Source organism: Penicillium canescens (genome assembly GCF_028828765.1).
Source record: "Penicillium canescens strain IBT 15451 chromosome Unknown utg000002l_segment0_segment0, whole genome shotgun sequence".
In the NCBI taxonomy this organism is placed as follows: Eukaryota; Fungi; Ascomycota; class Eurotiomycetes; order Eurotiales; family Aspergillaceae; genus Penicillium; species Penicillium canescens.
In genome coordinates, this window is record NW_026703964.1 from 3549065 (window position 1) to 3571233 (window position 22169).

At 48.7% G+C, this 22169-nt stretch overlaps 10 protein-coding genes across 10 annotated transcripts; 5 read left to right on the plus strand and 5 right to left on the minus strand.

Moving 5' to 3' along the window:
• Positions 1-63: 63 nt before the first annotated feature.
• N7446_002549 (sterol desaturase family protein) lies at positions 64-1128 on the minus strand (the record flags this gene model as incomplete). The annotated part of the gene is made up of 3 exons (XM_058511298.1): positions 64-263; positions 335-840; positions 902-1128. 3 exons carry the CDS (start codon positions 1126-1128, stop codon positions 64-66), a joined length of 933 nt encoding a protein of 310 aa, XP_058376834.1.
• A 277-nt stretch (positions 1129-1405) lies between these two features.
• N7446_002550 (uncharacterized protein) lies at positions 1406-3328 on the minus strand. The gene is made up of 4 exons (XM_058511299.1): positions 3183-3328; positions 2026-3126; positions 1636-1969; positions 1406-1574 (listed from the first exon to the last, which is right to left on the minus strand). Exons 1-4 carry the CDS (start codon positions 3319-3321, stop codon positions 1490-1492), a joined length of 1659 nt encoding a protein of 552 aa, XP_058376835.1. The 5' UTR covers positions 3322-3328; the 3' UTR covers positions 1406-1489.
• Positions 3329-5891: 2563 nt separating this feature from the next.
• N7446_002551 (uncharacterized protein) lies at positions 5892-6920 on the plus strand (the record flags this gene model as incomplete). The annotated part of the gene is made up of 1 exon (XM_058511300.1): positions 5892-6920. One exon carries the CDS (start codon positions 5892-5894, stop codon positions 6918-6920), a length of 1029 nt encoding a protein of 342 aa, XP_058376836.1.
• Positions 6921-8946: 2026 nt separating this feature from the next.
• N7446_002552 (uncharacterized protein) lies at positions 8947-11185 on the plus strand (the record flags this gene model as incomplete). Its single annotated transcript, XM_058511301.1, is given in 2 exon segments — positions 8947-10631; positions 10651-11185. 2 exon segments carry the CDS (start codon positions 8947-8949, stop codon positions 11183-11185), a joined length of 2220 nt encoding a protein of 739 aa, XP_058376837.1.
• An 846-nt stretch (positions 11186-12031) lies between these two features.
• N7446_002553 (splicing factor 3B subunit 5 family protein) lies at positions 12032-12355 on the minus strand (the record flags this gene model as incomplete). Its single annotated transcript, XM_058511302.1, has 2 exons — positions 12032-12043; positions 12113-12355. The coding sequence occupies 2 exons, from the start codon at positions 12353-12355 to the stop codon at positions 12032-12034; spliced, it is 255 nt and encodes an 84-aa protein (XP_058376838.1).
• A 188-nt stretch (positions 12356-12543) lies between these two features.
• On the plus strand, positions 12544-14324 carry N7446_002554 (tRNA-specific adenosine deaminase; the record flags this gene model as incomplete). The annotated part of the gene is made up of 3 exons (XM_058511303.1): positions 12544-12697; positions 12753-12795; positions 12875-14324. The coding sequence occupies 3 exons, from the start codon at positions 12544-12546 to the stop codon at positions 14322-14324; spliced, it is 1647 nt and encodes a 548-aa protein (XP_058376839.1).
• Positions 14325-14601: 277 nt separating this feature from the next.
• Positions 14602-15627, plus strand: N7446_002555 (zinc finger MYND domain-containing protein; the record flags this gene model as incomplete). The annotated part of the gene is made up of 2 exons (XM_058511304.1): positions 14602-15088; positions 15146-15627. 2 exons carry the CDS (start codon positions 14602-14604, stop codon positions 15625-15627), a joined length of 969 nt encoding a protein of 322 aa, XP_058376840.1.
• A 642-nt stretch (positions 15628-16269) lies between these two features.
• Positions 16270-18092, minus strand: erg24B (uncharacterized protein; the record flags this gene model as incomplete). Its single annotated transcript, XM_058511305.1, has 4 exons — positions 16270-17378; positions 17436-17740; positions 17792-18016; positions 18088-18092. 4 exons carry the CDS (start codon positions 18090-18092, stop codon positions 16270-16272), a joined length of 1644 nt encoding a protein of 547 aa, XP_058376841.1.
• An 81-nt stretch (positions 18093-18173) lies between these two features.
• Positions 18174-19858, plus strand: N7446_002557 (uncharacterized protein; the record flags this gene model as incomplete). Its single annotated transcript, XM_058511306.1, has 4 exons — positions 18174-18541; positions 18626-18925; positions 18991-19117; positions 19649-19858. The coding sequence occupies 4 exons, from the start codon at positions 18174-18176 to the stop codon at positions 19856-19858; spliced, it is 1005 nt and encodes a 334-aa protein (XP_058376842.1).
• A 234-nt stretch (positions 19859-20092) lies between these two features.
• On the minus strand, positions 20093-21614 carry N7446_002558 (uncharacterized protein; the record flags this gene model as incomplete). Its single annotated transcript, XM_058511307.1, has 4 exons — positions 20093-20877; positions 20936-21207; positions 21281-21430; positions 21496-21614. The coding sequence occupies 4 exons, from the start codon at positions 21612-21614 to the stop codon at positions 20093-20095; spliced, it is 1326 nt and encodes a 441-aa protein (XP_058376843.1).
• Positions 21615-22169: the final 555 nt, after the last annotated feature.

Here is a 22169-nt window from a genome sequence, read left to right on the forward strand (position 1 = left end):
GTATTAATTAATATATCTATTTATTTGAATTTTAATATACATATGAATCCATCCTTTATCCCCCTAATCAAATTTATCAGCGGTCTTCTCTGTGCCTTGCTGGTTCTCCATGAAAGCATCGCCTTTGGGCTTCCGATAAGTTCCTCCAAGACGATCCCAGGCTGTTGTAAACTGCCCATAATTATAATTGAAATAAAGGTGGTGCATCGTATGACATGAAGCGCCGTTGATAATCTCAGATGTTGGGAGATACTCGGCGTCATCTGCAAGTGAAGGAAAGAACAAGAGTCAGCTATTATCTTTGAATGAAATCATGAGCTTTGATGAAACTCACGGATCAAAACCGTCCACATCGTCACAAAAACAAACAATCCCAAATATGCACTTTTCTGCAAAGGAAACAACATCGGGAAAATATGATATGGTAGACTCTGCGACCATCCGTCCAGCGGGTGAAACGCGTAGCTAGCAAAAGGTGTCGGAACGGCCCATTTGTGGTGTGGTTTATGAAGCCAGCGGTAGACGAGAGGGTGGTGCAAGCCGCGATGGATCCAGTATATTCCGCTGTCAGTGAAGCAGATGAAGAACGGATATTGTAACAATGTGTATCCCCAGAATGGGGATTCGCTTGTGAAGTCATATAGCTTGGACCAACCGCGAATTTCTGCGATGAAGAACGGGACCGTAAGGACGGTTATTACTGGGATGGCGGAAAGGCCTTGTTTAATCTCGAGTTGCATCTGGTTTGTAAGAAATCGGGGGTGTCGGAGTAGTCTTTTGTCGAATAATGTGTGGTATAGTACAAGACTGCCGAGCAAATACATGATCATTGCGAACAACCTATTCAATCAAATAATCTCAATAAATTTGTTCTTCTTAGGTACCAAAGAGTAGCACTTACCAAGTAATCAAGTATAATGATAATGCTTGCCTGGCAAGATCATCTCGTTTCCAAAGACTGGCCTCGGCCCATTTAGAGGGTTGCATAGGATAGTAAATCTTAACATGTCGATTCAATTGGGAGTCTGTGAATTTGTGACTTTCAAGACTAGCATTCAGATCTGGCGAGAGAAATGCATAGCATCGGTCGAGGATCAATGTATCGAGAATATCCAAAAAGACATCCATTTTAGAGGACGTCTTGTACTTTTAGTGTAGAACTCTCGAGTTTAGATGTCAAACGACTAACAGCGTCTTATAAGTTATTAATACCTACATAATAATTACCTTCAAGGAGTTTACCTACATGAGGAATACCTACATGCCGCTGAGGGAATACCTACACGGCAAATACCCACTATCACGGGAAATACCTACAAAAGGGGTATACCGACACGAACAGTACCCACTTACAGACACGCGCGAAATTGAGTGGCTTAAATGGCACCATATAAGAAATATTGCATGTTAACATTCTTAGAAAGCTAGCTATTGTTACCAGAAACGTATCGAAAAACATGGAGCAAGGAATTGGACCATCTCCTCGCGTTCAGATCTCAACACCATCATCCGCGAAGTGATTATTCTTCTTTGTCAAGTCACTGCCAGACCTGGACATATGATCATGTGCATCTCTGTACTTATGTTAGTGGTCTGATCCAATATCAGCAAGCGAAACGGGTTAGGCCATCTTACGATACTTCAAAAGCCTCGATGCAGGTAGTATTATTCCGCTTTGTGCCGCGATAAGCCCTCCAAAGTGGCTGCTCAAAGATAGCGTCGAAGTCCTCGAGTCCTTCTCTTGCGGTCTCGGGTATCACAAAATAGGCATAGACAATTGAGACAAAGCACCAGGCTGCAAAGAATATAAAAGCGCCCCAATTGTTAGTATTGGCGAGGAGAGATGGCGTTGCTCTGTTGATGCCAAAGAAGAAGAGCCAGTGGAAGCACTGTGAAATTGCAGCACCGAAGGATCGAATATGATTCGGCCAGATTTCTGCACCGAACACGTATGGAAGAATCAAAAGGCCTGATGGATAGTTAGCAGTGAGAATGTATTGGCGTAGGTACTATCCCATCACTCACCAACAGCAAAGCCAAATCCATGGATAAATATAGCCCCCACAGCCGCCTCACTCGCACTGGTAGTGACTAGGCCGCTTTGCCTGTATTTGATATAAACTCCAATGTAGATGTCAGACACCATCTGCAGAGTCACACCAGTAAAGAAGCTTTTGCGACGCCCTAGCACATCAATAAAGCAGAAGCTCGCAATCAACGTGAAGAAGAACTTCGCCATCGAGTACATGCCAGATAAAAACAGTGAACGGTCCGTTCCACCACCTAGTCCCATCAGACTTAGGATTGGAACGAGATATGAGGTCACACTGTTGGCACCAGATAATTGTGCCAATGCATAGGATATGAAAGTTTGTTGGACTCGGCGAAGGTTGGACGGGACCAGGAAAGTCTCCTTGCACAGTTCAATAAATCCTGGCTGTAAACTGCTCTTTTGGAACTTCCACTGTCCGTCAATTTGTCTCTGGATATCTTCAATCTCGGAGGCGACGCGGGGATGAGTCGCAGGCAAGCCGCGTAATTTGACGAGAGTTTCGACGCCTTGCTCTTGTTTGTTGACGAGAAATAGCCATCGTGGACTTTCCGATAAGTAGAAGCTGCCCATGACGATGAGGGCTACCGCGATTGTTGGCACAAAGAAAACAATCTGGTATTGAAGATAGCTGCTGGCGACATGGAGGTAAACACCGAGAACGACGAAAATGGATACCGTCAATGATAGGAGCATAACAACGCTGAACCAGACTGAAAGCAGTCCTCGAATCTCGGTTGGGGCAACTTCAACGATGGCCACGGGACCTATCACGGTAAGGGGTCCTATACCGAGACCTGACACGATGCGAGCTGTGTATAGAACCCCGGTATGGCCATAGGAAAAGGTAGCGAGCATCTGACCGATAATCCAAATAGCCATGTAGAGGCGGAAGGACCACAGACGTCCAATCCGATCGTTGATAAAGAACGAAAAGCCAGCACCGACGCCGGCGCCAATGTAAACGAATGAGATGAAGTTAGTCACTTGGGTTGGATTTGCAGCAGACGTGATGCCAAAGGCGGCTTGAAATCCGGGGAGTGATGGGATCACTGAAGACGATCCTTGGTCCCATGCTGCCGAGCTGTTCGTTAGAGAGAGTCGCGGCTCTTGTAAGTAAATAGGCACTCACTGATCGGAAGCCCGGCTGTCGCATACATGGCAACTGTGAACAGTAACTGGCGATTGGCAATTATTTCGCGAGGGCATGATCTGATGGTCCTAACATAGCCAGCAATGGTTGATTCTGTAAACATTATCTTGAGAGACATGACTGTGAGACTTCGAGTCACGACACTAAGCCGTGATTTTTGCAAAAGGCGATTAATTGGAACCTCAAACTATGAGGGATAATGTCGTGATATGTTTATACCAGGACATCTTATCTTGTAGAACGTTGGGAGATATCCAAATGGGCCATGTTTCCATGTTGATATTCACTGGTCTGGAGAAATCTCAGTTTTGACAGATAAGTAAAAACCGGGACAACCCGAAGTTCTTGGTCCATTGAGGTAGAAGTGTTGACCAGGAGCCTGCGATAAGAGACATAAACTCCCTAGTCTATACCTGTTTGGGCTCGATTTGATAAGGCTTCACCCCTTCCCCGCAATTCACTCGGGAGATTCCGAGCTAGTTTGGACGCGATGAGCCACCGGGCAAACATTTTGGGATCTTGTCAAAAGATATGATAGCGATGATGTGTGCATGTACCTATCGACACTTGGTTCCATAATCTAATCTGCATTTGCAGGGCTTAGCCCCTCCCTGTGTCCTGGTGAGGGGAGGCAACGACGGAGCATATGTCTAAAATACTATACAAAGAGGTTTCATAATATATTAGTCGCTAGACTTCTTATGCATAAATTGCCATGTGGTTTAACATTGCAAATGAGTGAGACTTGAACCACAGGACCAAGGTAGTTGCATCACTGCGACAGTTTTCAATGGTAAAGTGAAGCATATGAAGTGGTTTCTAAAATGGAGATGTTCTATCATCCCTAGAACTGGGGTTTCTGTGATATTCTAAACATATTCATCGCATAACTGCATTTGTTAAGCATATCGAAATAGTAATGACTCGTTGAATGGCCGGTATATCAGATTAGCACTATTGAGACAGCGCCTAGCTTTGTTTCAAATGGAACATCGGCGGCACATCGATGACTCATAAACTATGCAGTCACTACGGACAATGACTTTAAGTTTACGTCTGTTCAAAGTGAGGCTACTTTGCTGTGTTAAGTTTCGCGGCAAGCACCCAACAACCTCGAAACCGATCCTCAGACCGGAGTTTCAGCGCAAGCCTGAATTTGCGTGGGTCTGGGAAACACCACCCGAGCATCCAGCTGCTATGGTCGCCAGCGCATATGAAATTTCTGATCGGTAAAAACCTGCCAAGTGAAGCAAAGAGTGAAGCAAACCGGGTCTACACTATCGAAAGTGGACCCGGAGATATCCGCCACATGTGGCGAGTGTCATGCACCGCCTCACTGGGGTCACGGGCTATTTTGGGAAAAGTGCACTTCGTAAGCTACGCACATTTGGCCACGAAAACTGGGAATCTTGGAATATTCTGCAGCCGATTTCAACCGCACTGTACAGTACATACCCCCTTGCGCAAGGAGACCATGTGACTGAACTCATATGCCGGCAGCCTTCAGGGATTCCGTTTTAGGGTATAGCCAGATGCGCCCGTGTCAGTTGATGGAGTAAGATGAGATCACACAGGAATCAGGTGGACAGAGAGACTCCTGTATACAGAAGGGAACTTGTACAGTATTGTATGTAATGTTGGTGGCGCCCTCTCAAAGTCTAGCAATCGAGGCTCTGCCCAATGGGCGATCGAAGCAGGGATCTCAGCTTGACTGCATCGGCCGCTCTCGGTTGTTGTCAGCGAATCCCAAGCCTGAAGCCCTCCAAGACCTGATGTGCCCCACGCTACTCGACCCTCCATCAGCTGAGGTGTGTATCCTACTCGACAGGTCCAAAAAACTCCTTAAAGGGTTGCGTATGACCGTGTTTCAGAGTATTCTTTTCCTCTAGAATCATAAGAAATGAAACTTGAATCTAAACGTGGGATCGAATAGATAGGGCTTGGCCTGCATGCAGTAAAATGTTATAATTTTATTTAGGTCTTCAGGATGGGAACCTTGGCGCACAAATATGCACATCGCCCAGCTGAGAAATGGCTTCGATTCCCCGCTAATTCTATCTAAGACTCTCGGGGCATTCTCTATTTATTTATTTTTTGCTGATCATCGGGGCTTAGCTTTTGCAGTTTGGGGCATCCTGCAGATGCCTCTGTCCAAATGGACGTGCAACGCGGGTGTATGACTGGAAATACTGTACGAACTGGAAATGAAACACTATACTCGGTTGGACCTTATTGATTCTTCTGCTGTTTCGAATCTCTCTCGCCACTGAAGAGTGAGTTGCAGTTGCGGATCGGGGAGTCCGAGGCCGCTATACATTGACTCCATCGGGCTGCATGTCGACCAGAATAACAATACGGAGTACGAGGACTTTATAGAAAAAATTACTATTATTGTGCATAGAATCCACTTGTGTTTGGTCCCACCCCTCTGATTCTCAACTTCTTCCTTCTTTTCTATATCTCTTGACTTCTACGTCTCCTTTCCTTTTTTTATATTCTAATTTTCTTTCCTTTTTGCGCGTTCGCCCACTTTAATATACACTGGATTATGCGATACCTTTAACCTTACAGTCTTACAGTCCAACCCCGACAATATTGCGTGGGCGAATGTCGCCTTTATGATTTATATTCTATCTACATTCTTTTATATCATAACAACGCAGGTCGTATCACCTTCACAGAGTCATAATGCCAACAGTCTTACTCCCGTCGTCCGCCGCCGCCTTTGCGCCGAGATCATCCCCAAATGTGGTGCTGAATAGAAAGGTTGCGCCGTGGTTGACGGCCACCTTGAAGCGAGTCAACCGAGTCAAGCGTCCGCTAAATAATGTCACCCAACACACCCGGTGTCTGACAGAGACGCTGTCATCGTCGAATGCCATCTGGACATTGTGTTCCATGACATTCCCCAAAGCCCCCGAGGCAAAACTTCGCAAGGACGACAACCCACTTATCGAAGGGCTGTTCAACTATCAGATGATCCACATCGAAGCTTACGTCGTCCATGTTGACATGGTCTCCCGTAACGAAGTGGCCTTCAAGTTGACCCCGGAGACGATCGAATCCCTGGTCGATTACTACAACGATATCTTCTCGGTCGATAACGCCTCCCGTCACCAATGGGACTGGTCGGGAAAGCACACCGAGCTGAAGAAGTTACAGGAGGAATTCGTCCAAGCCGCCAACAAATTCGTCTACCGAACCAACGCCGAGGCCCTCGAAGGACTGGAAGAAGACGGTGCCGGAGAGCTGCTGTGCAGCCGCAGCGCAGAAGTCAAGGCAGCCATCGAAAAGCTCTTCATCTGGCTCGAATCACCTCAACCTCGACAGATGGACATCATGCGCCCTGTGCCCCTTCTCCCCAGCTCCACCGGCCCAGAAACCTGGTGGCAGACCCCGATGCCCCAGCCGCCTCTCGAGTCGTGGAAAGTACTGTCGCCCAGCCCAACCCCGGCCACGGCTGATTCTAATCCGAATCTTTGGGCTAGTATCAGTTTCAGTGACGCTCAGCTTCCATCCCCGACCCCGTCTTACTGCCAACCCTACACCACGTCGCCGTACCAGTCCTACGACTGCATGCCGACCACCTCGGCCGCTATCAACGCACTGCCGTTGCCGAGCACGCTCGTGCAACCCTGCAGCACGGCTGTGAGCATGGGATTTGGCGGATTTGGCTGGGGAGACTTTACCGCGCTGCCATACGGCATGATCGCCTAGCTCGCGTCTACTGAGTAGACTTGGGGCTGGTCGACCCGCCTCTGCAGCCCTCCACGACCCGTGCAACAATGGTTCAAGGAATGTAGATCGTTTCAGAACCAGAGGCGCGCGCAACTTCCGGTGTCATCAAGCCTCCTCCTTGGCTATCTCCTCTCTTCACTCATCGTCTCTTCTCTTCTCTTCTCTCCCGGGAACCCGACTTAAGCAACGACAACTCGCATTCCTCGACGGCGTTCTCTTTTCGATTTGACTCTGTGCATCTGTGATACTCCCTCCTGCAATTTGCATGATAACCAGAATAATCCTTTTCATGCGCTTGTTTTGATATTTTCTGTTCGATTCCAGCGTCAGCGTTTGTGTTATTTTTTTTTTCTCTCTTACCTCTGTTTTGCATCAAGAAGCGGCGGGTCGGCTCTTTGTTATGTTTCTTTTCGTTTGTCATTTCCCGCATATATGTCATGAAGACCTGGTTTGCCTCGCGGCATGGGATATGAATTTGGATGTGGAATGTCCACCGTTACGCTTTCAGTTCTGATGTCGTGGTTCGATGGAAGGATCGTGACTTATCTTTGGTTACGTGGCTGACTGGATTCGCCGTTTCCTTTTGTTCTCTCATCCTTCCTTCGAGGTCTATTCTTCTGGTACTGTGTACCAGACTGGCCAATACTCTCCGAAAGTAGAGTATTGGAGGATATGTCCACGCGACGGTGTGACCCTCCTTACATCTGTGATGTTTGGTTGGTGTCCGCCTTTTGGTTCATCTATGGTTCTTGGATGTGGCGATCAAGCAATATGAGTGAGAGATGACTGTCTTTGGACCTCGCCAGCCTTGAGTCCATCCGCCTGTGGCGGATGCCGAGCGCAAAGGGCGATGAAACCGGATCCCCCTTGGGTCTGTGACCTAGGGATCCTGGCATCCCGCCCCGAGCAACGAGTCTTAAGGTTGCCATCTCTATCCTCTGCGCTGCGGTCTCACCTCCAAGATCCATATTTGACTATTCATAGGTTCGTCCCCTATCGTCCAGGCTGGGTTTTAGAAATTCCTGGACATGCTTGGTCAGTCGGTGGGCTCTGTCACTGGATGAGAGAGCCCGTTCTTCATTCTTTTTCCCGGCACCGAGAATCAGACGCTCGATTTGGCTGATTCACTCCTTTTGGTCTGTCAGATCGAGGGGCTGGTCCCTTGCACTGGTTGCTTCTCTTCTTCTGATTTCTTTGTTGATCTGTCAGCAGCTTAGTCCAAATCTTGTATGTACCTTGAGCTTAGTTGGAAAAGTTGCATACACAACCTGTTTTCTCGCTTTGTATGTGTAAATCCTATACCCCGTATATGCTCAAATTACGGGCCCACCGGTACTTCCAGCCATGTTTCATACCGAAGAACTATGGGGCTTGATGATCAACGTTAGGGGCACACTGTAACGTGTCTGCCTACCATGTCAGATACTATACCAGGAATCACTAACTGTTTTCCATCGGAGTCCAATACTTGAGAATACAATAATCCCTTACGTAGATGATTAAGAAAAGAATAGGCAGTTCGTCAATCTAGGACTATTTCAAAAATTATATACTTACCCCACGATCTCGTATGACGTCAATCACGGAGGTGCCAAGAAAAACAGCACTGCATCATAAGCCGAGTAGATCTTCAACTCCTTATAAGTGATTAGGTACCTGCATTCTAGGCTCTGTTAACATTCAATTGTTGTTGTTATTTTGTCCACCTCTTGTGTACCTCTCATTCACATTCTGTTATCGCACGTGCTGCGAGGTCATTGATTCGTGTCAATAGCTTAACAGATCACCATCCTGCGGACGCAAACCAAGCGCATCGCCAATTTGCGTTCTTGAAACCTCAAATCTTCTGGATTATCGCGCTTGCCGCTTACCCCACTTCCGTCGCCTTATCCGAGCGCAATCGCACTGCTGACAGTTGGAGGCTTCTGGAACCGACATCACTACGACCCCTCACCCTCACACGCCGACATAGTGATAGAAGCACCAGATACCTTCGACCACTTCTATGGCCACTCTCCATGAGGCATTGGAGTGCCTCAAACCAACATCCTGGGATGACATCCCCCAGTCTCCCGACGAACTGCGAGACTACATACGTGACCTCTTCAAACACAGCCGGCTGATAGCAGAGTCACTCCCGGACCCTCCACTCTCCGAAGCCAAAGATTATCCCCACTTAGAATACGAAGCGACAGGCCCCTCCGCTTCCCGGATCTTCCCCTCGTCTACCCGAGTCGGAGAGACCGACCCCGAAATCACCGACCTACAAAAGCAATGGGGGAAGCCAATAAAGTTAGGCGGACCAAAGGACAACCCGCTAGACGTGACATTGTGGAAGTTATCCGCAAATGACGGCGGCGGCTCATGGTTCGGCCGGCGGAGTGTACACGCGGGGCTACCGTTCGCGCGGTGGCGGGAGAAGCTGTCCAGCGAGTATGACGAGACGCTCAAGGTCAACCGGAAGAAGATTGAGAAAGGACAAACGCCTGACAAGAGTATCCGTGGTATCGGTGCTGAAGAGAAGGTTGAAACCATCGAAGTCAAGAACGAGGATGGTTCCGAGCTGGGCCATTTGATGGTGTATCATGTCTCGGCGCAGTTCCCCAAGCCTACTGCGCCGCGTGACTTCGTGGCTATGATTGTCAATTCCGATTCTGGGTTGCAGGTTGGTGGGAGCAAGCAGCCTGGGCGCAGTTGGATCATGATCTCGAAGCCTTGTGACCATCCTGGTGTGCCGCCTAAGCAGGGCTATACTCGTGGCATTTATGAGTCTATTGAGCTTATTCGGGAAATTCCGAGGAAGAATGATAGGAGTGCGAGTAGCTCTTCAAGTCAGAAGAGTAAGAAGAAGAGTGATTCCTCATCTCTTGATTCGCAACGGCCTGAGCTGGACGGTGTCTCTAGGGATCGTGACGATGAGGAAATGAATCCAGTTGAGTGGATTATGGTCACTAGAAGTGACCCTGGTGGCAGCATTCCGCGCTGGATGGTGGACAAAGGGACACCCAAAAGTGTAGGAACCGATGCTGCCAAGTTTATCCACTGGGCTATTCAAGAGGATAAACCACAGGAGGAGGAGAAGAACTCGAGTTCGGGATCTACAACTGCCTTAGCTGGTACTGAGGCTAAATCCCGAGAGTCTGTCAACGAACTCAGGTCTGATGAGGCAAATGAGTCGGATTCGGACTCGGAGTACAATTCGCTGGATAGTGACGGCGAGCATTCACACCATGGCCTGATCGCCAGTGTAACTGGCTTGCTCAGCACTGGCTACCAGCGATTCGCACCTCAACTCCAAGGCTACATGCACTATCATGAGGCAGCGGGTCAAACCGACGGAACGCAAGCTTCCCAGGGTGATACAGATACTGCAGCGCTTTCAAAATCGAACAGCGCCGGGCAGAACAAATCCTTCGATGTCGAGTCCACACAAGATCAAGTCTCATTCTCCTCCGCCCACTCCGACCTAGCAACACCCGTCATCGACGATATCACACACACCAACATGCCCCCGGATGAACTGATGAAAATGACCAAAACCGGCAAACTCACCCACCACGAGAAAGAACTCGCAAAGCTAGCCCTACGCAAACGCGAAGTCCAAGCCAAACTAGACTCAATCCGCACTGAGCTCGAGAAACTCCAACTCCCATCTCAGCCTCCCACCGCACCAGGAACACCGCTCCGGGGGTATCAACGAGGTAGACAGCGATGCCAGCGCAATGCGCAAACGCGCAGCAACAAACCGGTCCTCCACGCCCGCCAGCTCCACCACAAAAAAGAGCCACAAACATAAGCATAGCCAGGCCTCAACCCAAGGAACAGAAAACAGCAGTGATGGCCAGTCATCGCAGACACAGACGCCCGAACCACCAGCGCATTTCCACAAAGCCGCTTCGGCGCTCTTCAATGAGGAATCGAAGCTGTTGAAAAGCTTGCGCAAGATCGAGGCTAGTCTGTTGAAGACCGCGTCGAAGATTGAAGCGAGACAGCGAAAGGATGTGGAGCGGTCTGAGAAATCGAAGTCGAAGTCCGAGGTTGAGATACTTAAGCAGGAGATTTCAGATCTCAAGAAGGAGGAGAAGACGAAGTCTAAAACTGAGGTTGAGGGACTTAAGCAGGAGATCTCGGATCTTAAGAAGGAGGTCCAGTCGCTGCGGAGTGAGCGTCAGAAATGGGTTGATCTTGTTACTTTGTTGCAGGCGGAGAATACTAAGCTGGCTACGAAGGGGGAGAAGGAGTAGGATTATTTCTTTGTGGTTCTTGTACATACGTGACCAGACGTTTTTATGATCTTGTTTCTGGGCCTGTTATAGGGGCCTGACCGGCTGGGTCGTGTTTCAATTTGTACTGTAGGCACTTTCTAGCCGTGGCCTATTGCTTGTTAGGTCTACATGATGCGTTCATCAATTCCGAGTTTGAGCTTTTCTTAGACTTCTTTTAAGGTGATTACTGTAGGGTTTCGGCTCGCCGCGAGATGGATTGGACTGCAATGCTGCAGCTACCTGCTTGATTCTTCCAATGGGGGTTGGCTAGTCTGAACTATCTGCGAGGGTTGGACACAGGATTTGAAATCGAAATCAGCCTAGAAAGCCCTGCTAGACTGTCCAGGCGCCTGCAGTCACGATGGATGGTCGCTTGCAATACTTTGTGTAGGACGAATCTCGATGGGCCCGACATGGTTTAACTCGACCCGAAAATTAAGCTAGTGTAACCAGCTTGTTTACTTTCTGGCTTGAAACTGAAGAGACTTTGTTCAGGGCCCTAGTAATCAAGATTCCAAGTACCTCTTCAAATCTGGGACGAAATGTCCAAGATTATTTCACTGGAGTCGTTTGCATCTTTACAGATGTTGAAACAGGTATATTCACTTCAATCGGCAGGTATTCCATGATTGGTCGAAACGGAGTTCGAAAAATCGTATGTCTTGATAATCTCCAAACTGATGTAACGATGCAACAATCTCACTGCACGTGTTGCTACATTGAGAAGTAGGGTTGTCATGGATCTGCCTTCGAAGGCCAAGGACGCGCGCACGAGGTGGGGTATAAAGAGGACAAAAAATCAAAAGAAGCCACAAGTGAGTGGTACTACTCTTGGGTCTGTACAGTAAATTGTCAATCGTCGATCATGCCGGTAGTCGCGAGCGACACTACAAGGATATCACATACCTCTGGCGGGTTCCCAGCGCCTCTAACCATCTTCTCCAGCATCATAGCGCGCACTTTCTCCTTTGGCTCGCCCATGCCAACGGCCATGTAGGACAGCAGGGGAGGGTGGCCGACGTAGGAGGAGTAGCTGTCACGAAGGATGTTGGAGGTCCATTCGTACTTGGTGGTATCGGCGTGACCGGTACCGATGTAACGGGCTTGAAGAGCTTCGAGATTCTGGATGGTGCGGAGCTTGTCGGCCATTATGAAATGTGGGTGGGTTGATTGTGTTGGAGAGTGTTCGGAAGCTATGAAGAATCAAGGGAAATATCGTCGACGCCTCAGGCACTCATGATATCGATCACGTGATGTCAAGAACATTTTGTGGTTGGTTCTTTCTATCGCGAATCTTTCTTTGTTTTATATAGTTATCTGCATTATAAATTAATCCAATGGCTGATCAGGCATGTGGTTCCACATTGCCATCCCGGATAGCATCGCTGGTTCATGCACATTTCGATGCTCTGCCCACGCGCAGTAAACCAACCATCTTTCCAGATGGATCGAGAGAATGGGTTCCAATGACCGGTATTGTGGTTGTGAAAGGTATGTTGAAATTACTTGCATATTCACTGAACACAAATAACTGAACTGTGGATAGGACAGGACACAGCATCAGAAACACTGACCTGCATAGCTGTCACGTAAGTTTTGAACTCTCCCAAGTGTAACGAAGGCACATATACAGGCCGCCGATATAGATGCAGACTGACAGTTGCGTAGTACTGGCGCCAAATGTCTTTCGGCGTCTCAAATTCCACGCTGTAGGGGTCTTGTGCTACATGATTGCCATGCCGAGATATTAGCCATCCGGGCATTCAATTACTGGCTTCTGACGGAATGCCACGGCCTGCTGTCTCAGGAGAGACAACTATCCAAGGGCCATGACCATGTCAGTACCGAGAATAAAGAAACTCCTAATTCGCCCTTCATACGAAAGAGGATGTTTGAAGAACATGGGGATGCATCAAGGTCACCCACAGAATGGCCGCCTTTCGAATTTCACTCCGATATAAAAATCTACATGTACTGTACATGTGCTCCATGTGGCGATGCAAGCATGGAGCTCTGCATGGCGTCCCAAGAAGACGCAACACCGTGGGAAGTCCTCCGTCAACCAGAATCTGCATCAGGAAGCCAAGAATTAGAGGTTTCGGATGCAGAGAAACTCCTCGATGGTCGCGCTCATTTCTCTCGCCTCGGAGTCGTGCGACGAAAGCCAGCACGGACGGATGCCGAGTCAACACGAAGCAAGTCCTGCTCTGATAAACTTGCCTTGCGACAAATCTCCTCCTTGCTCTCATGTGAAACCAGTCGATTGGTTGCTCCCACTGAGAATGCATATATTGCTGGCCTTGTTCTTCCTGAAGACGAGATTACTCAGGTTGGCTTCGATCGATGCTTCGGTGCAGAGGGTCGGATGCAAGCTCTTGTAGGACGGTCATGGCCTGCTACAATAGAGACAGATAACACGCCAAGGTATCAGTTCCGACCATTTCAGGTTCTTTCGGTGCCTAGTGACGAAGTTGCAGCGCTATGGCCTTTCTTCAAGCCAAAACTTATCATACCCCCCGCGATTTCATCGGAACAAGAAAACGGCAGTTCAACTTCTGCGGCCAGCCCTAAAAGGTGTAAGCCAGGAAATGTGAGTGCCGTGTGGACCGTGGCGCCTTCACATCAACACCCATGTTCTGCGATCATGGACACTGGGCGCAAGAATCTGCCACATTTAGCTCGTTCAAAAACTGGTTTATATGAAACTGTCATCAATGGCGTGAAGCAAGGCAATCGTGCATCTTCACCTGGAAAACGGGGAGCCTCAGCCTTGTCCAGAGCAAAGCTTTGGGCTCTGTTCCGCCATATCAGTCCTACTGTATCTTCCCATACTGACCGAAATGGCACTTCGGTGACTGAGCCACGACTTGATACTGTTGAAACTGGAGAGGTGCATGACGGTACCAGTCAGCGAATTGAGTCGGGAATTGCCATTTATCAGGGATTGAAAGACCCGATTGACTCGAAGGACCCGTTGCATATCCGTATGCAGGCCATAAAGGATGCTAAACAGGTTCTCAAGGGCTGGATGCCCAATTCGGGGGATGAGAATTGGGGATTGGATGTCCTGGTCGACCAGAAGAAACGGAAGCGTGATATACCCAAAGCTGTGACTTAACAGTCTGCATGATGCGTAATCTCAATGCAGGCATTGAGAGCAATGTAGAAGACATGCGTGTATCAAAATGGCTACATAACATCAATGCCGGGATTGATTAATTGAGCACGTCTCATCACGATCGTAACTGCTGATGGTGGGCATATATTGTGCAAAACACTCGTTTGCTCCGCGCGCATCGTTTGCAGCGTTTGTTAAACACCTTTGTTCTGAATATAAACGCCTCTATCCAGACCGAAAAAGCATCTTCCTTCGTCGACTTCCGACCTACGGTATCATGGGCTACAAACATCCTAAATCCAAGCCTGAGGTGGCTCCCAAGCCAAAAAAATGCGCAGGCTGTGGGAAAAAAGCATCAACTAAATGCTCTGGCTGCGAGAACTCGCCCGAGCACCAACCTGGCGATTCGCGCGATGTTTTCTACTGCAGCAAAGTCTGCCAGAAAAAGCACTGGCCGACTCACAAAGACCGTTGCAAGGCCATGCAACAGAGAAAGAAACTCCTTCGGTGTGCCCAACTCTTGAAGGAAGCCTTCTTGGCTTTCAGGGAGGTTCTTTTCGACCTCCATCTGACAGGCATAACCCTTCACAAGGGAACCCTCTACCTGAATCAGAACGCATTATTGAGCTTTGATCGTTCCAAACGCTTTCCTTTCCCAGACGACCTCACTTCCAATGTCGAGCACAAGGAAGCGGCTTTGACCAACAATCAAAGCACAACAGCTATGGCGCTGTTGGGCCCGCTAACCAGAAAGTTGCTCAAAGGTAAGAACACCGTCGAAAAATCCTCAGTATAAGTAGCATGTGGTTAATATTCAACAGAAGTGTGCTCAAAGGTCCAAGTCGCGGACGTCGACATCAAAGACCAACCATTCCAAACCCAGCTCGTTCCAGGAGCCAACCTTGACAACTGTCCACACGGGTTGTTGGTCGTAAGACTACCCAAGGGCGAAGAGAAATGGGTTATCGACACAGCAGGCAGCCAGTTCGGGTTTCGGGAGGTGATGGTGCCATACAAGAAGTACCTCACGGAGAAGGCAAGCCGGCTGGCGACTCCTCTCACGGTTTATGACGATGGCATCACGAAAGATCTGGACGAGTTCGCCCTTAATCCTGGATTGACCTATCACCAGCAGCAACGGGTGAACTTGGCGACGGACAGACGGGCTCGTGAGCATTTCGCTCTTTTCATAGATACGTGTGTGGTCGATGACTTTTTGAATGGCTCCGACGATGATATGAAGACGAAGTCGGAGGTCTTCATCCGTGATCTCAAGGTTCATCTCCGCAAGTTTCCAGGATAAGGAATGAAAGTGACGGGCAGAAAATGGCCTGAGGCCATAGACCCAGAAAGGTTGGGTCGGGTCACAGGACTCGGGCTATCTCCTTCCCAATTTTGTATTCTTAGTTTTTCCTCCGGTGTGCATCTCACGGAGTCTAATTTCATCATCTTATGGCCCCAATTCATATCTTCTGATCATTGCAGCGTCAGTAAACCTTCCAGGAAGACAGCGTGAGAGAGAGAGTGGGTGCGGTCACGTGATAACCACTACTCAGGCTCGCAGGGCGTCGGATTTCTCACGTCAGAAAGAACTGGTGCTGATATAAAGAGAAAGTCAAATGTCTTCATCCTTGACTTTAAGTCTTATCTTAGCAACTTGAAGGGATCAAAGGACTGAAAGAACTGAATGCAGAATTGAGTTTATTTTCATCTTATTTTGGTTTACTTGAAAATAAGAATGGTCCCATAATGTGCCTGGTTTAGACATCAAGTAACAATAGAAGTGGCCTAGGCCAAGGTCGGAAGCTCCGTATAACCAGAGACGTCCAGCATAAAGCTGATGAGCTCTTGAGGGAGGAATTAGGGGCTATACTTGTACAAAGATTAGGAATAAAAATAGGTAGAATCCTGACAATCCCATAAAAAGAAACGGTAGAAGACTACCTTAGTAGACTCCAGGGATGATACGGCTGCGAACAATTGAGGTGTAGCGCTTCCAGTCAGCACCATACTTCTTCTCGCACTTCTCCTCATCACGCATCTCGCGGTGGATTAACAAGACACCGAAGTACAGCATGTAGAAGTAGGTGAAGATCATACCCCAGCCACGGATCTCGGGGGTCTGCACGGCCTGCTTCTGAAGGTCACCACTGGCAGGGTTGATACTCTCAATGAGAACGTAGCCTGCAACGCCAGTGGGCAAGCAGTAAGCCCACGACATGATCCAGTCACCCAGGTAGTTGATGTGACGTGCCAAACCCCACCAGCCAGAAATCATCAACTTGGATCCAGCGGCAGTCTCAATGTACTTGATGTCCTTGACGCGCGGGTCGTTGGGGTTGGTGCGGAAACGGTTCTTCTGGTTGTTGGCACCGCGGAAGATCGAGTATCCGACAGCAGTAACACCCAGAACAACGGCTATACCAGTCAAGCCCAACTCGTAAGGGAAGATGGAGAGATAGCGAGTCTGGATGCTGTACACGTGGGGAACCCAGACCACGTCACCGAAGGACAACATGAAGCCGAATCCATCCATGATAACGTCCATGGTAGTCATGATAGCCGGCTCCATGTACAGAGCATCCAAGATGTAGAAGGCCTGGAAGATGGTGACCAGGACAATGGAGTCGGTGACGTAGCCGTAGGTTCGGTACTGGTGGGCGACATTGGACAAGTTCAGGATAGTCCATCCAAGCAGGCCGGGTCTCATCTCCATAAACACCTTAATATCAATGGTGCGCGATGCCTCGCTGACGAAGGGAATGGGCAGGCTAATGCGAGGGTTGAGCTCGCGGCCAATGAAGAAGTCGTAGAGCGCATTGCCAGTGTGGCCACCAGGTGCCAGCTCTCGCAGGCTGGGGTTGAGCTTGCCAGCCTCTGGAACCGTGAAGCTCTTAAGGTAAACAAACATTGCGATCGACGAGGAGATCAACAGGTTGGCGGTGATCACCTGGATATAGTTGTCCCACAGGAAAGTCCACACCACAAAGTCGGCTCCATAGAGATAGGTGCCTCCAGCAAGGCCCGAGAGAATAATAATGGCGGAGGGAAAGGCTATATTATAACCAAGTTAGCAAAAGTGCTTTGCGTGTAAGGCATTGTATCGCATACCATTGAATTTGTACTTCAGCTTGCCTCCGCAGGCCAGCATAGACCCCTCGGCCTCCTGACCGGGGAGGAAGACCTGCAAGAACAGGCTGAAGGCATAGTAGCTCAATGTCCACAGGGTGACCTGTGTATCATAAAGCGCAGTGATTCCTTCCTCTGGCCAGCCCACTTCACGCTTCAATTGGTCGAGCGACAAGGTCGAGGGGCTCAGGAGGCCAGGTGCGGGACAGCCAGAGACATCGTTGCAGACGAAGGTAAAAAGGTAGATCAGGACTGGAAGACCGAAGACAATGCCAAATGCACCTAGGCTGTTATAATTGTCAGTCAAAGTCACTCAAGTAAAGCTCCAAAAAACATACGGGCCACCGAATTCATAACCGCGCTTCTCCGGCACTGATTGCACGGGATTTTTTTGGAACCCTTGGCAGGCATGTTGAGAGAAAGATAGCGTAGTAAATTTGCGCCAATGACGAGCGAGGGAAATAATCCAGAGGAGGGGAAGACAGGCAATTAAATATTGCGCTGAGCTCCGCGTATGATGTCGGAACGTCCAGAGCCGCAGTTTTCCCTTCTCCGCATGAATGCTACGTAAGCGTCTTGTCTCTTGGCCCCTTCATCACTGAGCAGGCATCAACCATTTCTGCATTGGCTGCACCACATTCTCTTCTATTCCCCTCTATTCATTCTCTTCTCTGATTTCCGTGCCCTGCGTCCGGCCTAGAACGCCCCTCCTAGCCAGCCATGAAGCTGTCCAGCTCCGCTCATTACGCCCTATTCGTCCTATCCTCATTCCTCGGTCTATCCAGCGCCGAGTCTTCCCATCTCAATGATGATTCTCCATGTGTCGCTCGCTCCCCAACTACCGGGCTGTACTTTGATCTCAGCGCGATCTCGTTATCTCCGCCGGAACTGAAGAATGGCAAGAAAGTCGTGAAGGATGCGCGGGATGACAGTTGGCATGCCAAGGGACACGACTACCCAGCCAACTTCACAATCAACTTCTGCGCGCCGGTCATCGAGAACGTGACGGATGTGGTCGGGATAGATTCGTCGCGGTGGAAGAACGTCAGTGCATATTACAAGCGGGACGATAAAGTATATTCTATAGGGTATGGCAGTTCATTACCCAATCGTTCTAGTCGCTGAATCTATACATGTGTCCCAATATGCTAATGGTTATATATCGCATTCAGAGAACAAGCTTCTGAACCTTTCTTCCGTGGCCGCAAACTCGTCCTCAATTACACCAATGGCTCGCCGTGCCCAGAGGACGGTAGCATGGGCAGTTCCAATAGCTCGAAGCGACACAAGTCGACTATAATGTCTTTCCTTTGCGACCGCGATGCACCCGCAACCGTGGCCACTCCTTCCTTTGTCGGCACTCTGGACTCATGCACATACTTCTTTGAAGTCCGCAGCTCGGCTGCATGTGGTGGAATTGCCGTAGACCCTAATGCTGGAGGTCTGGGACCCGGCGGTGTCTTCGGTGTGATGTGAGCAGCCCCATTAACTCAATTCTACACCCGGGGTATACAAGCCATACTGACCTCGTATCTAGCATGTTGATCGCCGTGGCGGTGTATCTGATTGGTGGTTGCGCCTACCAGCGAACAGTCATGCATCAACGTGGCTGGCGCCAATGCCCCAACTTCAGCCTCTGGGCTGGAGTCTTCGATTTTGTCAAAGTAAGTGTCTTGACAGTGATCCCTTGTTGGTCTCGTCGCAGATTCAGATATGGCAATTTGGCGTCACGCAAGTTTCGAGATTCAAATGGGGCAGTACTACCTGTTTCAAGGATAGATTGAACACTCTTAGCTGGTCTGGAGTCCAATCGCTTCGGAAAGACGGGTTGGGGTTGGCTTGTTGCATTTGTTTCCTTGTTTCTTTACGGTCATAGATCATTCTTTTTGAGTGCTTTTCCTTCCGTTCTTTCTCTCTCGTCCTGCTCGCCATATCATCTTTCGCCTGCGTTGATCGCAGTTTATACATTTCTCGTGTCTTGAAGCAATGTCTCATGATGTTTATGCAAGTGAACTGTCCCTCGGTCCGTTTAATGGACTAGTCATTTCATACCCTGAGCTTTTGATTGAGGGACAGCCTCGCATAGACTCATTTGCGTGTATCATTTCATTATACCAGCAACATCTTTCATTGCTGGTTTTTGGTGCGACAATCGATTGCGACTACAAGAGGCTGACCAATATCTCTACGAACAGGACATGTTCATCATCCTCTTTTCATCATTAGGCAATATCTGCCGTATCAACCGCTCCCGCTCAAACAGTGGGTATATGCGCGCAGACACCGACGGCGGTCGTGGCGGTGTCATCGGCGCTATCGGGGGACGGGGAGGACGAGGCCAGGGGCGCGACGTGGATGCTGAGAACCGGCTAATAGACCAACTGGATGAGGAGTGGGATGATTAGTCCATGGCTTTTCTTTTATTCGTCTTTGTTCTATCCGGTCTTCTCGTGTACCTTATATTATGAGCGATTCTTAAGCCCTTTTTGTTGATGCTGTTCTGCGGGCATGTAGTACATATAACCGCTTGTTTGTCATAGATGTATTCATGTGGCTGGCTGTAGTGGAGATTTGTTATAAGATAGTACATTTTCCAGTCGAAAACCTCTCATCATGCTGGTTGTCTCGGGCTTCGGTGTTCATTCAGGCATGTTGTTGAGGTCGACGACCCAATCCGAGAAAACGGTAGACCAGTCGGAAGGATCCATGCTTATCTGACCAATATCATTTCCTTGTAAGTCGGCAAGGCCGTCTCCCAAACTCTCGTCAGAGATAGGGGTGCTTTGTTCAAGAGCTCGCCAGAAATCAGTGTCCTTAATAGTACCATTCAGTATCGGGCAGCGACTGGCACTAGGACTTGTTCCCTGGGCATCCATCTCTTGATGGTAAGGTTCCATTTGATCCTGATGCGTCACAGGACAAGTACCAGTTCCAATATCGGCGGGTTGGTAACTGCTTGGTGGTGGTGCATATGTTGGCGTGATGATCTCAAGCACTGATTTGAACAAGCAGAAAAAGTCCGGGTATTTGGTCGATAGAATAGGTGTTACTGAAAGATTTCCCATGCGGTGTGCAAGGCTCTCAAGGTATATCAGCATTTTCGCTCGTGTCTTGATTTGGAAAGCTCGGGTTTCAGTCACATCTGCATAGGCCAGGTGAGAGAAGCATAATTTGGAAGCAGTGCTAATTGTCATGATTATCTGGCACCACTCCCTCGTCGAGAAATAAATATATTGGTCCAAAGGTATCGAGAGTAACGCTTCCAGGAATTCTTGGACTTCGGAGAAGCAGGTGGTTGCGAGAGATTGAATCTCTGGATCTGGGAGCTGTGTATTATGTCGCTGAGCTCGGTCGGATTGGAGCGGTTTGAGGGGCAGAAATGCAATTCTGACTTTCAAGCAGAGTCTTGAGAGACGAAATGGGACTTTTACATAAATGAGTTAGCAGATGGCTTTAACCATTCTCAACATCTTTTAACTTACTATTGTCCTGGATAGTGGGTGGTAGCACCGAATCAAGAGCATCTATCTTTTTATAAAATGCTCTGACTGCCTCGCGGGTCTCTAGACTGCACCGAGAAGCAATGTCTTGGTGGTTCATGTCAGGTTTATAGCTGGAGACTTCCTCATGAAGCATCAGAAGCCTTGTGTGTTGTATTCCGACGTCTTCATCAGACCCAGGCATTATATGAGCAGCCAAATCAAAACAGTCCGCTGTAGGACCGTTCCTTGGTCTTTCGTGTATACAATTGAGCCTAGACAAAGTCAGATTTTCCTTGTCAAGGTGGATTTCAACGTAGTCGAGAATGAAAGAAACATCGGCCTTACAAGCATGATAAATTATAGCAAGCAATTGATGCATTCAGCGCCTCTTTATCATGAACCTGTTGCGCTAACCTCAGGTCTGATACCATGGTCATCGCTATCTGCATGAACTGGAACAGCTGATTTCGTAGTGGTCGTTGGTGCATTGGGTACCTAAACGACGGGTCAGGACCGTTCAATCAAGCGGATATAGCGCTCCTAGAAGAGGTGCCTTTTACCATGCAATATAAACCAATAAACCCTGGGCGTAATCCAAACTTTGCTCGCCATGAAAGATGATCCTTTCGCTTAGTACGCGGCGAAAACGCCCATCTGCTCTTTGTTGTAGTCGCGGCATTCTTGAAGAGGTCACAGCTAATATTGCCAGTAACAGAAAAGGCCGTTCTTTTGCTAGCAAGATTACTGAGGCATCTTCAGGGACTCCTATGAAGGGGAAGTATGCTCTTCGGTGTCTGAATTGCGATATCAGCTTTTCTGCTTCGTCCATGGTAATATTTCCATCTGGGACTGTATGATGAGTGTCAGGTGTGGAAAATCGGCCAAGTGGCTCCAGGTCCTCTGCTGGAGCTTCCGATGAACAACTCTCGCTCAGTTGGTCCTGGAATACCCGTCGGTGCAGGTCAAGTATCTGACTTGTCTCATCTGTCTGTTTTGGTTCATTTCGAAACAGGGAAGAGATAATATCATCACTGCGTGGTTGATCCCCGTCCATAGTTTGCTCTTTGGCAGATTGTGTCTTTCTCTCGGTGGGGCGTCCATACGAGCATGTGTAGCCAAATTTTGCGCATCTGTATTGACTTTAGCATAAAGGATCCTACTTTTCTGGCTGCGAAAGCTTTTGTGAGTGTCTCATACCTTTGACATGTATTAGCTTCCGAGGGTTTCTTTCCTG

Bases quoted from the DNA above. Each gene is read 5' to 3' on its own strand.
- N7446_002550 (XM_058511299.1), bottom strand. From the start codon at position 3,321: ATGTCTCTCAAGATAATGTTTACAGAATCAACCATTGCTGGCTATGTT. The intron at 3,127-3,182 runs GTGAGTGCCTAT...ACAGCTCGGCAG, and splicing joins GACAGCCGGGCTTCCGATCA to CATGGGACCAAGGATCGTCT. The intron at 1,970-2,025 runs GTGAGTGATGGG...ACTATCCATCAG, and splicing joins TGGATTTGGCTTTGCTGTTG to GCCTTTTGATTCTTCCATAC.